The sequence below is a fragment of the Protopterus annectens genome, chromosome 8.part0 (assembly GCF_019279795.1).
Source record: "Protopterus annectens isolate FY-2018-M chromosome 8.part0, PAN1.0, whole genome shotgun sequence".
NCBI classification, from domain to species: domain Eukaryota; kingdom Metazoa; phylum Chordata; order Ceratodontiformes; family Protopteridae; genus Protopterus; species Protopterus annectens.
The window spans coordinates 274,750,189-274,765,832 of record NC_056741.1 but is presented as its reverse complement, the minus strand read 5'-3'; the positions used below and the strand labels follow the sequence as shown (position 1 = coordinate 274,765,832).

The 15,644-nt window shown below is 44.3% G+C and overlaps 1 protein-coding gene across 2 annotated transcripts in view; it reads left to right on the top strand.

The window, feature by feature from the left end:
• LOC122808748 (ras-related protein Rab-11A-like) overlaps window positions 1–5,304 on the top strand; it is a 317,065-nt gene extending 311,761 nt beyond the window's left edge. For both annotated transcript variants that reach the window (XM_044079765.1, XM_044079764.1), the window contains exon 5: window positions 3,214–5,304. In XM_044079765.1, the coding sequence (XP_043935700.1) occupies window positions 3,214–3,350 (137 nt within the window). In that variant the 3' untranslated portion in view covers window positions 3,351–5,304. The remainder of the gene's footprint in view (window positions 1–3,213) is intronic.
• The last annotated feature ends 10,340 nt before the right edge of the window (window positions 5,305–15,644 follow it).

Genomic DNA, 15,644 nt, shown 5'->3' with positions numbered 1-15,644 from the left:
AGGAGGCATACCTGCATGTCCCTATCAGACAAAGTTGCAGAAGGCACCTCAGATTTCTTGCAGGTTCAGAGCATTATCAATTCTCAGCATTGCCCTTTGGCTTATCTACTGCACCCAGAGTATTCACGAAATGCCTGGCATCAGTAATTGCACACTGCAGACTTCAGGGGATTCAAATATACCCATATCTGGACGACTGCCTTATACAAGCGGACAGCCAACAAACTTTGGTAAAGGACTTGAATTATGCCATCCGCCTACTGCAGGCCTTGGGATATACAGTCAGCATTCACAAATCAAGACTTGTTCCATCCCAAAGAATAACTTTTCTGGGTGCGGATCTAGACACAACCACCCAAATGGCTTTTCTCACAGAAGAAAAACAAAGACAACTACCGGATTACTTCAAGAATCTGACAAGACAAACTCAGCTGACTGCAAGGAAATTCCTGCAGGCCCTGGGTTACATGGCATCTTGCATTCTTCTGATTCCACAAGCAAGGCTGCATATGAGGAAACTACAATGGTACCTAAGAAGTTTATGGACTCAGCACAGTCACAGCTTAGAAACTTTGATCCCACTCATTCCATGCTTCCAAAAGGAATTTCTGTGGTGGGCTCAAGCAAGCCAGTCGAACAGGGGTCTGCCCTTCAGCAAACCAATAGCCAGCCAAACCATTACAACGGGCGCTTCAGACCACGGTTGGGGGAGCACACATGGAGTGCAAATGTATTCAAGGACTATGGTCATAAAAGGAGCTACGCATGCACAATAAACCAAAAGGAAATTCTGGCAGTGATGCATGCAATCGAGGCCTTCAAACCCTTTCTCCATCAAGGCCACCTGCTAATAAGGATAGACAACACCACAGTTATGTGGTACATAAACAAGCAAGGAGGCACCCATTCCTACCCTCTTTGCAGACTGGCAATGAACCTATGGGAACTTTCCTTGAAACTCAATATAGAGCTGCAATCCCAGTTTGTGCCAGGAAAAGACAATATACTGGCGGACAGCTTAAGCAGAAATATCATGGATGCACACGAATGGATGCTGCACCCAGACATCTTCCTACAGATAACACAATCATGGGGAAGGCCAGACATAGATCTTTTTGCCTCCCCCCGCAATCATCAGCTGAAGAAATTCTGCTCAAGGACATACCACCCACAAGCATGGAAAGTGGACGCCCTGTCTTTCAGCTGGAGAACTCTAACAGTGTATGCATTTCCACCTCTTCCATTAATGACCAAGGTCTTACTGAAGATCAGGACAGAGCAGCCAAAAGTGATTCTGATAGCTCCTGACTGGCCAAGACAGCACTGGTACCCACTGTTAAAGAGCATGTCATGCACGAAACCATGGCCTCTTCCTCAATGGCCACTTCTCCTGACACAGCACAATTACAAAACTCTGCATTCCAACCTGAAAACCTTGCAACTAACAGCCTGGAAAATACATTGACTCCTCCTCAGGATAAGCTATCCAAGAGAGTGAAGGATATCATCATGGAAGCTCGCAGGCCTTCCACAAGAAAGGCATATTCAGCAAAATGGAAAAGATTTCACACTTGGAGCACCACAAAGGGCCTAGATGCGACAGTGATGAACATGGCACATATCCTGGAATACTTGGCAGAAATGCTCCATAATGACCTGTCTTACTCTTCCATTAAAATTCATGCTTCAGCAATTTCAGCAGAGTACAATACTGACCCACCTGTCTTTTCTCATCCTCTCCTAAGACAGTTTCTAAGAGGAATTAAAAACATCAATCCTCCAAGGAAACCTCCAGTGCCTACTTGGGACCTTAACTTCGTGTTGGAAAAACTAACTCTGCCTCCCTTTGAACCAGCAGCATCTGCAGAACTACAGTTCCTGTCTTGGAAGACCGCCTTCCTTCTGGCCATAACCTCAGCAAGAAGAGTATCTGAGTTACAGGCCCTTATGGCAGTACAGCAATTTCTTATTTTTCATCAGGACAGAGTCTCATTGAGAACCAATCCTTTATTTATGCCAAAGGTGGTATCCAGGGTCTCATTAAACCAAGCTATTCACCTGCCTACCTTCTTTCCAAATCCACAAAACAAAGGGGAGAAACTAATGCACACCTTGGACATACACAGACAGTTGCGCTACTACTTGGACAGAACTAAAAGCTACAGAAAAACTGATCAGCTGTTGGTGGCATATGCTGCTGGTGCACAAGGAAAAGCAATTTCCAAACAGACAATTTCAAAATGGATAGGGAATTGCATACGTTTTTGTTTTTCCTTTCATGGAAAAAACTGTGCCAGCTAACATTAGACCTCATTCCACCAAAGCCACAGCCATCTCCACAGCCTTCTTAAGAGGGGTGACTACCAAGGACATTTTAGAAGCTGCTACATGGAGCTCCGTGCATACATTTTCCAAGCATTACAATTTACCTTTATATTCCAGATCCAGAGCAGGCTTTGCTACGGCAGTCCTGCAGGGCATTTTTAGCTACACCATCCTTTACATAGATCCTCCACCCCCAGTATGGCTATGGTATTCTACCCATATGTGATGACTGCAGATGCATTCTTGAAGGACATAGTACAGTTTTGTACCTACCATAAATGTAGATGTCCGATAGGTATGCATCTGCAGTCAGGTTTACCCTCCCTCCTTCCCCTCTTGGGTATTATTGGGTACTTTCCCCTCTCATAGCTAGCTGGGGTTATCTATTATGGTGTATTTGTTTTATATATATATATATATATATATATATATATATATGCATATATATTTCTGTGCTTGTTTGGAATTTATTGCATTTCTCCAAATTTAGCCTTCTTTTGAGGGCACTTGGCATCTGGGGCAAGAAACACTAAGGAAGATGGCGTCGGCTGATGCTTTTATACCCCAGGCGCTCTGATGTCGGGGAGAGGGCGACATCAGCCGATGGCGGACCCAGACTTTGGAATCCGGCCGACCGAAGGGCTGCCTGAGGCAGGACAACCCATATGTGATGACTGCAGATGCATACCTATCGGACATCTACATTTATGGTAGGTACAAAACTGTACTTTATTGACTCTCGTCTAGTAGAGGTACATTGAATTTGGGTTTCATCACTTTTAATTTTAACCCATGGGATGAAGGCTTCTGAATGAATTGCGCTGCTTTACCTCAGATTTTCACTGCATTTTCATTTTTTTAAATGTATTTTGTTCTTTTTCTTTCTAGAAATCTACCAGATAGTTTCTCAGCGACAGATGGCTGGGCCACCTGAAGCAGACTTTCCAGCTGGTGGCCACATTGTATCGATTCCTGTGCCACCCACCCACACTGAGAAACAAACCCATTGTTGCCAGAATGTGTAAGGCACCCATCCATTGAAATCCAACAAGGCGTGTGCTGTGCAACATGTAACTCTTGAGCTACAGTATCGTAGATGGAATATAAAAACACTACATCTGTAGCCTTATTCCTCTCACTGTGAAGACCTTTGGACAATGGAGAGCAGATTCTTTGCCTCTTTCATTTTCTTTCCATTTTAAATTGAACCAAAATCCTTCTGTGCCAATCAATAGGCATCGTTTTCTTCTAAATATTTGTGGAGGAGTCTTGCAATGGCCACTGTGGCCAAAGAGAGTTTAACTGGTCTACTTTCATATCAGAGAATCTAAAACTAAAATGTGGTTTTCAGCATTTGGAGTTATGAAACTCATGATAAAGTAAAGATGCAGTTAATCATGTGAACTGCAGTAGTTCACGACATCTTTGGATTACTAAGCTGTCTGAAACTTAGTGATGATTCTGGGAGTGGTGGATTTTGTGCATTAACGGCGACACATCCTTAGGCATTGTGCAAAATGGAATGCAGTATGTTTTAGGATGTACCCATTTGTCCCTTGCCCAATTTACCTGTATGAGGCATTGTGTAAAAAAACTGTATTATGCTGGTTTGTGTTTCCTCGCTCATGTGGTTAAGTGTTTTAACAGAGGGACCTTTAGGCCAGGTATATTCAGTTCAGGAAACATGATTGTTAACATGCATATGCAAAAAGATACAATTTAATACCAATATTCAAGGAATAAACTGAAAAAAAGGAGAGAAAAAAAGATCTTTCCAGACCCATAAGAGTTGTGCTTTAAATATTGCAAGTTGATAGTAGAAGGGAAAAACCTTTTATGGTGATAGTAAAACTGGAATGATAAGGCCAGAACTTTTTGTGAAAAACTGTCTGAATCCCCTTTCATTTGTTTAGGTTTTGGATAGAATTTAATTGCTTTTGCTAGTTTAGATTAGTAGACCAGCAAGGTAGGAATTAGATCAGAAGTACTGTGGAGCAAGAGGGATGGAGTGAGCACATGGTGTTTTTCCCTGTTGGGTTTAAAAGTAAAATGGCATTAGTGAATGACTTCAAGATCTGGAAGCAACAAACAAAAGTGTGATAATTTAAGAACCCCATTGCACAGAGCTATCAGTGGTCTAGATGCCTAGTATTAATACTGCATTTTTACCAGTTTTGTGTGTTACCCTGCAATGGCTTTCTTCTCCTGCAAATCAGAATTGAATGGGAAGTGTCTGCTCTGCTGTACGTCCAGTTTTAGAGCAGTAGCAGCAGTTACAGCCAGTAAGAACCTTAAAACAGGTAGTGTGCTGATTTCATTTAGCTGAAATGAGTAGTTTCAAAGTAAAAATCCATTTACTGTACCAGATTGAGGTCTCCTTTTCATTTTTCTGACAAAAGCTAGGAAATCCTGCATACTTTCTTGCATGGGTTTTGGATGGTCGGTTTCTGTTTGCTGCTGCTGTGTAAAAGCACAGAGAAATAAGATTCTTGTTTAGCCTTCATCTATTCCTCACTGCTGTTGATGCAAGATGTCAGAAGCTGCTGCTGTTTTGTAACTTTACAAATAGATGATTATGCTATTGAAACAGTACTACTATTGTGCAAGGATCCTGCTTTTCTGCAGCAGTTAATATAAAGTGTATGGTAAGATGGGAATTTAGTAAGTGTGCAAACTCTTCTGCAATGACAGGCACTTTAGGCAAAGAATATTGGTTGTTTCTCAGCAGATTAAAGTGACTGTGTGAAATGTTACATTATTCAACACGTGGTATCATGTTACTATTGTACACTTTTTATTAAGAACACTTTTTAATATGTTTGTGCATTGATTGTCTGTGGTTCAGGTTTTACATCTAACTGGTGTATGCTTAGTATTTAGAAACTATATGTATATTTTGGCTAACATTTTAAATAAAATGTAATAAACTGCTACTATGTTATTTTAAAAAGAGAGACAAATAAATAAATATATAATGTACTCGGTTGTGTTTTTTTTTTTAATGAAATGTAACTTGACCATTTTTATTGCACAAAGATTATACAGTAAAGATGTCGTAACAATTTGGTATGCAAAAGTATGACTGATGGATGGCATACTAGATGATGGTAGTAAAGTGGTTAAAAATGCAGTCAAAGTTTACTAGAATGTTACTTATGATTATGAACTGATTTGTGGTGTAAGATTTTTGTTCTGCATTTACATTGTGAAACACTGTAATTCTAGTGTGGTCGTGTAAGTGGCAGATTCCATCCAGCCATCCATTTACAGTACCTGCTTTTCCTACAACATATCCCAATAACACTCGTATACACTTATGGCAGTTTAGCATCTCCAGTCATTCTGCAAGCATGAGTTTCTTTGGAGAATGGATGAAAACTGAGGTCCCAAGTGGAAATCACCATGAAAACTGGTAGAACATGCAGACTCCACACAGAAGACATCCTAGCAGCAGAGGTGAAGGCATACATAAAAGCTGATCCATGGCAATAAAACTGTGACATTCCAAAACTGTAATGACAGTATATTTAACTAGTTATCTTCCCCCTCCTTCTAGCAAGCACTGACTTAATTTATGCTTCACCAAAGTATTTATTTTAACTTTTTGTTGGTATTGCATAAATTCATCAGTTTCTTGCTGAGAATATTAGTGATGTGTACTGACCCAAATTAAAAGCACTCAACCAAATTTCCAATAACAGGGAAAATGTATAAACCAGTAAGTTGATGAGGGGTTGCATTCATGGGCACCTCTATAACTGGCTATGCATGCATTCACGATTTAGAAAAATATCCATTCTTTGCAACATGTAAGTTCATAGATAGTAGGCATGCACTCCAGTCAGCATTAAGGAACCTGGCCCAAATTCTGAATAACCTTAAAACACCATCTGGTTAAGTGACTTGTTTAAGGTTACACAGTAGGCAAATGAGGGTGGGGGATGTAAACCATGTATCCTTATCATAGGAAGCAGTGACTCCCTAACAAGTCAGAGCTTTAGTCTTCTGTGCTAACTGCCAGACATCTGATGGATTTTTTTCTTTCTTTTTGATAACTGTGGACAATGTTAGAAAGCATAGTACTTTCTCAGACAGGTACTGGAGTAAAATATTTGAGACCCATGAAATAATTTTATATCTGCAGGTAGAGGGAGTGTTGTCTTGTATTAGGTAAATATTTATGGCTTGTTGTCTTACACATGGTAGATCTTTTAAATGCTGATACTTTAATTGCATTGTGAACTCTGTGCTGCACATCACCAAAAAGCACTTGCTGGAAATGCAGCTGTTGAGGTACAAAGGATACAATCACAGAAATCAGCAAGCAAGATTCTAATCCCAACTATTGATTTTATGTGCACCTTCACTGTTTGAAATGGCAAACTGTCACACTTGTCCAATACTGTTTTGTTTGCACTAATGAGGGGTACTGCACCATATCAGAAAGGTGTGACCTACCTACAAGTTTCATCCTATAGATCTAAGTTTGACTGTCATTTTCCACTTACATAATGTTTTAATCTAAGCCTGCCATTTAATTATAAAAAGGCTAATGGGCCATGCATGATGTTCATCGTGTTACCCTGCTGCAGTCATTACACTTGGGTTATCCTGTCGTCAGGCGGTCCCGCAGTCGGCCGGATTTCCAAAGTCTTGGTCCGACGTCGGTTGCTGTCTCCTCATCCCTGACGTCAGTGCGCCAGGGGTACATATTTTGAAACTGATGCCATTTTCTTCAGTCTTTCTTGCCGCGCGGTGCCCGAAGCAGAAGCAGTTCGCAAGTGCCAGTCGGCCGACTCCTGAGATTTTCGAATTTGAATTTCAGACCAAAGTCTTCTATAAAGCTAAGTACCCCATTGGGGAAACTTTTCTTGCCTCAGACCGATGTCAGAAAAAGCTAACAATTGTATTTCTTGTGGGAAGCAAATACCTCATAAGGATGTTCATTCTTACTGCATACCTTGCCTAGGCCCTGATCACGATGTCACTTCTTGTCGTTTTTGTGCTAGATTTAATAAACGTACTATTAAAAGACGTTTTGATTTTGCACAACACTTTTTTGGCAGAAAATTTAATTATAACATGCCGTCGGAGCTACCGACTACCGGCGTGCACAAAAAGCGCAGGGATAAGGATCGACAGCTCAGGCCTAAGCCCGATTCCGAGACCTCTGTTGATCCGGTCTCCGGTTATCAGTGAGGCTCTGACGCAGCCTCTGACTACCGCAGTTCTAGAAACCGAGACCGCTACAGATATTTTGACGGAATGTACTAGGCCGATGCAGCCTTTTACTTCAGGCCCTACCGACGATTTACCTTCCAAGGACGTTGGTGCTTCTGAAACGCTATCGGTTTCTGAAGGCGTTTTCAGACCGACGACTCTTACAGTCAAAACATTTTGTAAGTCGAAGACTCCTTCCAAACCGAAAAAGGCTTCACTTCAGTCTACTGTTCAAGACCCTATGCCTAAGAAACAGATGCTCAAGATGGCTGAGGATTTGATTTCTCTTATCAGGGGTTCTCCGCCTCCTCCTGACAAAAAGCCTAGACAAGACAAAGAATCTGCTTCCTCTGAATAGCTGTCTATTTCTTCGGATTCCTCTGAGGACCAAGACTATTCCTTCTCTCCTTATGAAGATTCTGATGCTGAGGACTCTATTCCCTCAGCTTCCCCACCAGAAGATTACTCTTTTGGGGAAACTTTACACACTGTGAGGGAACATTTCCAATGGGAAGGTCAGGATTACTCTGATTCCAAGAAAAGGCTCAGAGAGATGTCCTTCAGGGATGCATCTGCAGTCCTAACAAATGGGTTGTCCTGTCGTCAGGCAGCCCTTCGGTCGGCCGGATTCCAAAGTCTGGGTCTGGCCTCGGCTGGTGTCGCACTTCACCCGACGTCATCTCTGCTGGTCTTCGGGTATAAAGGCATCAGCCGACGCCATTTTCCTCAGTCTTTCTTGCCGCGTGGCGCCCGAAGCAGAAGCTGTTCGCAAGTGCCGGTCGGTCAGATCCAGAGATTAATATTACCGAATACAACTTCGAAGACTTCTAAAAGCTAAGTACCCCGTTGGGGACTCTTTCTTGCCTCAGCCGATGTCAGAAAAAGTAAATAACTGTTTAACTTGTGGGAAACAAATACCTCATAAAGATTTCCACTCTTACTGCTTACCTTGTTTAGGCCCAGACCACGACGTAGCAGCTTGTTTAGCCTGTGCTTCCTTCAACCGACGAACGCTTAGGCGTCGGTCGGAGTTTGCTGAACAGTTTTTCGGCTCAGACTTTGCGTACATTATGCCGTCGGATCCTCCGACTTCCCAAGTTGTTAAACGCAAAGAAAAGGACCGACACTCGCGGTCCGCGGTTTCGGACGAAACCACGGTAAAGCAAACCACGAGTGTCTCGGTTTTGGCCGAAACCGAGCAAACGGTTCAATCTACAGCCGAATCCATGACTACTACCGAGGCCCCTTCTACCCTAGCTGAATCGGCCTCTGAAATTTTGCCTTCTAATGTGGTTTCCCTAGAGTTATCGGACACCATCCCTTTGGATGTCTCTACCCCAGCACGTGGTGCTGCTAGGCCTCCTGCAGCCATGTCTATAAAGGCCTTTGCCAGGGCTAAAGCCGCCAAAACTGCTAAATCAGTGCCTGTTAAGCCCCCCTCTCACAGGCCCAGCTCCAGTTCACAAATGCTTACTCTGGCAGAGGATCTCATCTCTCTAATAAGGGGATCCCAATCTCACCCAGACAGGGCCTCACAACCACCGGAAAAGAGACCTAGAGCAGAGCCCCCTGAGCCAGGCTCCTCAGATGACTCTTCTGATGACTCAGACATTACAGACCATACAGAGGCTCCTCTTTCTACTTATGAAGATTCTGATGCCGAAGAATCTATTCCTTCTGCCTCTCCACCAGAGGAATTTTCCTTTGGGGAAACCTTACATGCCATGCAGAGCAATTCCAATGGCAGGGACAAGATTTCTCAGATTCAAGAAAAGGCTTAGGACCTTTTTACACTTACCACAACATAGGCCCTTAGCTATACCTCCAGTTCTTCCTGTTGTGGATGATGCATTTAATGATGTTTGCACTGCTCCTGATACTTTACCTCCAGCCCCTGCTAAGCCTGACAGGTTCTACAGGGTACCGGACACTCATCACCACTTATACAAGGCTCCTTTTGCAGATCCGGAGACTATCTCCCAGGGGCCTAAGGCAGTAGCTTCGACCTCAGCTAAAAACCCTCTCCCTTCTGATAGGGAATCCAGGTCCTTGGAGAGATGGGGTAAAAAAGTATACACCTCCGCTACTCTCTTAGCTAGAGCTTTGAACTGTCAGTTTCATATGATCCAATACCAAGAGTTTATGCTTGATCAGTTAACTAAGAAACTGTCCTCTGATGATTCCTTAGATAAGAAATATGTTCTAGAAATGGTGAATAACATTCAGCAGGTTAGTAACCATTCTTTAAAATGTGGCTATGATGCACTGGAGGCTTCATTTAGATCAGCCATGACTGGCACAGTTATAAGAAGGCATGCATGGTTGAAAGAGCAGGTCTTGCCAGATCATGTTAAAGCAAAGCTATTAGATGCTCCTATGGACAAGGTCAGTCTTTTTGGTTCTCCTGCCCAACAAGTAATGAAGAAAATGGAAGAGAAGGCAAAATCTGTACAAACAGTTAAAGATTTCTTACAGGTACAGCCCCAAGGTTCAGCAGGAACTGGCCTTCCAAAATTGGTCCTTTCCAGACTCCTCTAAAAATCAGAGAGGCAGGAATAGACGTTCCAGAGGCAGAAATCAATCCAGAGGAGGTGCCTACAGGGGACGCCAGTGGCAAGGCAATAACCAACGAGGCACAGATACAACCACTACCACTGCAACAGGACAATCACAGTGACTTGGCTCTAACACCGCCTACCAGGGAACAAATAGTAGCACCCTTAGGCGGAAAGTTAGCCTTATTTTCAAAAACTGGCACTATATCACAAGAGACAACTGGATTTTGCAAACTATAGACCAAGGCTACAGGTTTCATTTCCACACCTTACCAGCAAAAAGAGGAATGCCAAACCTGCCACCAAATCAAAAGTCAGAAGCCCTAAAACAAATAGCTCAATTAACAAAGATGAGAGCTGTGGAAAGGGTACCACCTACAGAACAGGGCAAGGGATTTTACTCCAGACTCTTCCTAGTACCAAGAAAAGAGAACAGTTGGAGACCTGTTCTCGACCTGTCCGCTTTAAACACATTCATCATCGTTCCAAAATTCAAAATGCTGACCCTACACCAACTTCTTCCCATGCTGGGCAAGGAGTATTGGCTGGTAACTCTAGATCTCAAGGAGGGCATACCTGCACGTCCCCATACGACCAATTTGCAGAAGATACCTCAGATTTCTTGCAGGATCAGAGCATTATCAATTCTCAGCATTGCCCTTTGGCTTATCTACTGCGCCCAGAGTGTTCACGAAATGCCTGGCATCAGTAATCGCTCATTGCAGGCTTCAGGGAATCCAAATTTATCCATACCTGGACGACTGCCTGATACAAGCGGACAACAAAAGCAAGCTGACACAAGACTTACAAGGAGTCATTTGCTTACTACAAGCCCTGGGATACACAGTCAATTTAAAAAAGTCAAAACTGGTACCATCCCAGACAATTACATTCTTGGGTGCAGAATTGGACACAGTAAAACAGATGGCATTCCTAACTGCAGAAAAACAAGAACAACTTCCTCTGTACTTCTTGGCACTAGCAAAGCAGAACAAACTAACAGCAAGGAAAGTACTGCAGGCTTTGGGTTTCATGGCATCCTGCATAATCTTGGTCCCTCATGCCAGACTACATATGAGAAAGCTACAGTGGTACCTAAAGAATTTATGGTCTCAACACAAGCACAGCTTAGAGACCGAAATACCACTAATCCCATGCCTGAAGAGTTCCTATGGTGGGCTCAGACATGCCAGGCAAACCCAGGCTTGTCCTTCCACAACATTCAAGCAAGCCAAACCATCACAACGGACGCCTCAGACCTCGGTTGGGGGGCACACATGCTGGACAAGTGCATTCAAGGCTTATGGACTCCAGAACAACTACACCTGCACATAAATCAAAAAGAAATGCTGGCAGTAAAACTAGCAATCCAGAAATGTCCTTCATGGATGCATCTGCAGTCATAACAACTGGGTTGTCCTGTCGTCAGGCAGCCCTTCGGTCGGCCGGATTCCAAAGTCCGGGTCCGGCTTCGGCTGATGTCGCACTTCACCTGACGTCATCTCTGCTGGTCTTCGGGTATAAAGGCATCAGCCGACGCCAGTTTCTTCAGTCTTTCTTGCCGCTGGCCAAGCAGAAGCTGTTCGCAAGTGCCGGTCGGTCAGATCCAGAGATTACTACTACCGAATACTCCTTCAAGACTTCTAAAAGCTAAGTACCCGTTGGGGACTCTTTCTTGCCTCAGCCGATGTCAGAAAAAGTCAATAACTGTTTAACTTGTGGGAAACAAATACCTCATAAAGATTTCCACTCTTACTGTTTGCCTTGTTTAGGCCCAGACCACGACGTAGCAGCCTGTTCGCCTGTGCTTCTTTCAACCGACAACGCTTAGACGCCGGGTCGGAGTTTGCTGAACAGTTTTTCGCTCTGAATTTGCGTACATTATGCCGCCGGATCCTCCGACTACCCAAATTGTTAAAAACGCAAAGAAAGACAGACACTGCGGTCCGCGGTTTCGCCGAAACCATGGTTAAGCAAACGCGAGTGTCTCGGTTTCGCCGAAACCGAAAACTGATCAGAGTACAGCCGAATCAATGACTACTACTGAGGTTCCGTTACCTTACTTGAATCGGCCTCAGAAATTTTACCTACTACAGTGGTTACTAGTGACTTATCAGACACCATCCCTTTGGATGTCTCTACCCCAGCACGTGGTGCTGCTAGGCCTCCTGCAGCCATGTCTATTAAGGCCTTCGCCAGGGCTAAAGCAGCCAAATCTACTAAGTCAGTGCCTGTTAAACCCCCCTCAACCAGGCCCACTTCTAGTTCACAAATGCTTACTCTGGCAGAAGATTTAATATCCTTAATTAGGGGATCTCAATCTCACCCAGACAGGGCCTCTCAGCCCCCAGAAAAGAGACCTAGAGCAGAGCCCCTCGAGCCTGTGTCCTCTGATGATTCTGCGGAAGACTCAGATATTACAGACCAGCCAGAGGCTCCTTTCTCCAATTTTGAGGACTCAGATGCTGAAGAATCCAGGAGGCACGCATTCATACCCCCTATGCCGAATGACTCTGGACCTGTGGAATATGGCTCTGAGCTACAACATTCAATTACAGGCAATATTTGTACCGGGAAAAGAAAACATCCTAGCAGACATGTTAAGCAGAACTACCTCGGATGCTCACGAATGGATGCTACACCCGGACATCTTCAAAGCCATCACAAAGAAATGGGGAATGCCACAAATAGACCTATTTGCATCCCCACTCAATCACCAGCTCAACAAATTCTGCACAAGGATATACCACCCTCTTGCTTGGAAGGTGGACTCTCTATTCTTCAATTGGAAAGGCCTGACAGCATATGTATTTCCACCCCTTCCTTTGATGCACAAGGTACTACTGAAAATCAAAGAGGAACGTCCAAGGATAATTCTGATAGCTCCAAATTGGCCAAGACAACATTGGTATCCATTACTGAGGAGCATGTCCCGGGGGGGAACGTGGACTCTACCCCTGATTCCTTTGATGTTGACTCAGAGCAACTACAACATCTTGCATCCAAACCTGAAAACTCTGTAACTCACTGCCTGGAACATTACATAAGAGCATCCAACCCAGATTTATCCCAAAGGGTTAAAGACATTATCCTTGAGGCCCGCAGACCTTCTACTAGAAGGAACTATGCAGGAAAATGGAAAAGGTTTGTCATTTGGAGTACGGAAAGAGGGAAAGATGTGTCAAAGGTAGATATTGCCAACATCCTGGAGTATTTGGCAGAGCTCCTACATACTGGCCTGTCCTATTCCTCCATCAAGATACATGCATCAGCTATTTCTGCAGAATACAGCCTCGATCCCCCTGTCTTCTCGCATCCTCTACTCAGGCAGTTCCTCAGAGGAATTAAGAATGTAAAACCTCCTAGGAAACCACCATTACCAGCATGGGACTTGAATTTTGTGCTAGAAAAATTGACACTCCCTCCATTCGAACCAGCAGCAACAGCAGATCTTCAACACCTATCCCGGAAAACTGCTTTCCTACTGGCAATTACTTCAGCAAGAAGGGTTTCGGAACTACAGGCTTTAATGGCAGTGCAACCCTTCCTAATCTTCCATCAAGATAGAGTGTCCATGAGAACTAATCCTACATTTATGCCTAAGGTGGTATCCAGAGTGTCTCTAAACCAGGCAATCCACCTACCTACCTTCTTTCCCAATCCACAGAACAAAGGGGAAAGACTGCTGCATACCTTGGATGTACATAGACAGTTGCGCTTACTACCGACAGAACCAAGGGCAATAGAAAAACTGACCAGCTCCTAGTAGCCTATGCAACAGGAAGGGAAGGAAAAGCAATTTCCAAACAGACAATCTCCAAGTGGATAGGAAATTGCATAAGATTCTGTTACTCCTATCATGGAAAGCAAATTCCACAGAACATAAGGCCTCATTCTACAAGGGCTACAGCCACTACCACAGCCTTCTTACGAGGAGTGGCTACCAAGGACATTATTGAGGCGGCTACTTGGACCTCCGTGCATACATTTGCCAAGCATTATAACTTACCTCTATACTCTAGATCCCGAGCAGGGTTTGCCACTGCTGTGTTGCAAGGGATCCTAACTACACCATAATTCTTATTCCTCCTCCCCTAGTTTGGCTATGGTATTCTACCCATTTGTTAGGACTGCAGATGCATCCTTGAAGGACACAGTACAGTTTTGTACCTACCATAAATGTAGATGTCCGAACAGGATAGCATCTGCAGTCAGGATTACCCACCCTCCTTCCCCTCTGTGGTACTCCTAGGGTATTGCCCACCTAATAGCTAGCTGGGGGGGATCTCTTATGGTGTATTTGTTTGTATATATGTGCATACATGTATATTTTTTGTGTTTGCCTTCTACCTTTTGGGAAACATTGGCATTTACCCAAAAATTTAGCTATCCAAGAGGGCTACTGGCATCTGGGGCAAGAAACACTGAGGAAAATGGCGTCTGCTGATGCCTTTATACCCGAAGACCAGCAGAGATGACGTCGGGTGAAGTGCGACACCAGCCGAGGCCAGACCCAGACTTTGGAATCCGGCCGACCGAAGGGCTGCCTGACGACAGGACAACCCATTTGTTAGGACTGCAGATGCTATCCTGTTCGGACATCTACATTTATGGTAGGTACAAAACTGTACTTTTCTTTTACTCCCCCAACACAGACCTCTAGCCATCCCTCCTGATGTTCATCGTGCATACAGCTGCAGTCATAACAGATGGGTTCTCCTGCCGTCAGGCGGGTCCTCGGTCGGCCGAATTCCAAAGTCTAGGTCCGTATAAGTGAAATAAATCGTGTTTGTAAAAACTTTCCAGCATCGAACTGAGCAGTTTTGAATTGGAATAGTGCTATTACTGTTTGTTTCTGGCTTTGCTGCCCGAGTGAGGTGGAGCGTTGTGTGTACTAGGTCCGGTGTCGGTTGTTGTCGCTTCTTCCCTGACGTCAGTGCGACAGGGGTATAAAGGAACCAGCCAACGCCATTTTCTTTAGTCTTTCTTGCCGCGCGGTGCCCGAAGCAGAAGCAGTTCGGAAGTGCCGGTCGGCCAGCAACTGAGATTAGGAAAATTTGGAAACCGAAGTCTTCTTAAAAGCCAAGTACCCCGTTGGGGAACCTTTTCTTGCCTCAGACCGATGTCAGACAAAGTTAATAATTGTATTTCTTGTGGGAAGCAAATACCGCATAAGGATTTCCATTCCCTCTGTATACCTTGTTTAGGCCCAGACCACGAGGTGTCGGCCTGTCGCTTTTGTGCTTCTTTCAACAAACGCACTATTAAGCGTCGGGCGGAGTTCGCCCAGCATTATTTTGGAAAAGCATTTAACTATACTATGTCGTCGGATACTCCGACTTTGTCTAAAACACGCAAAGACAAGGACCGACACGCGAGGTCCGCGGCTTCTACCGACACCACGCCAAAGCCGGCTACACGTGGTCCGGTTCTCAGTGAGGCGCCTATGCAGCCCCTGCCTACCGACGACCTGTCTTTGACTGTGTCTCCTGTGCCCGAGGTCGCAGGCTCCTCGGCCCACACCCCGACTACAGATACCGAAGC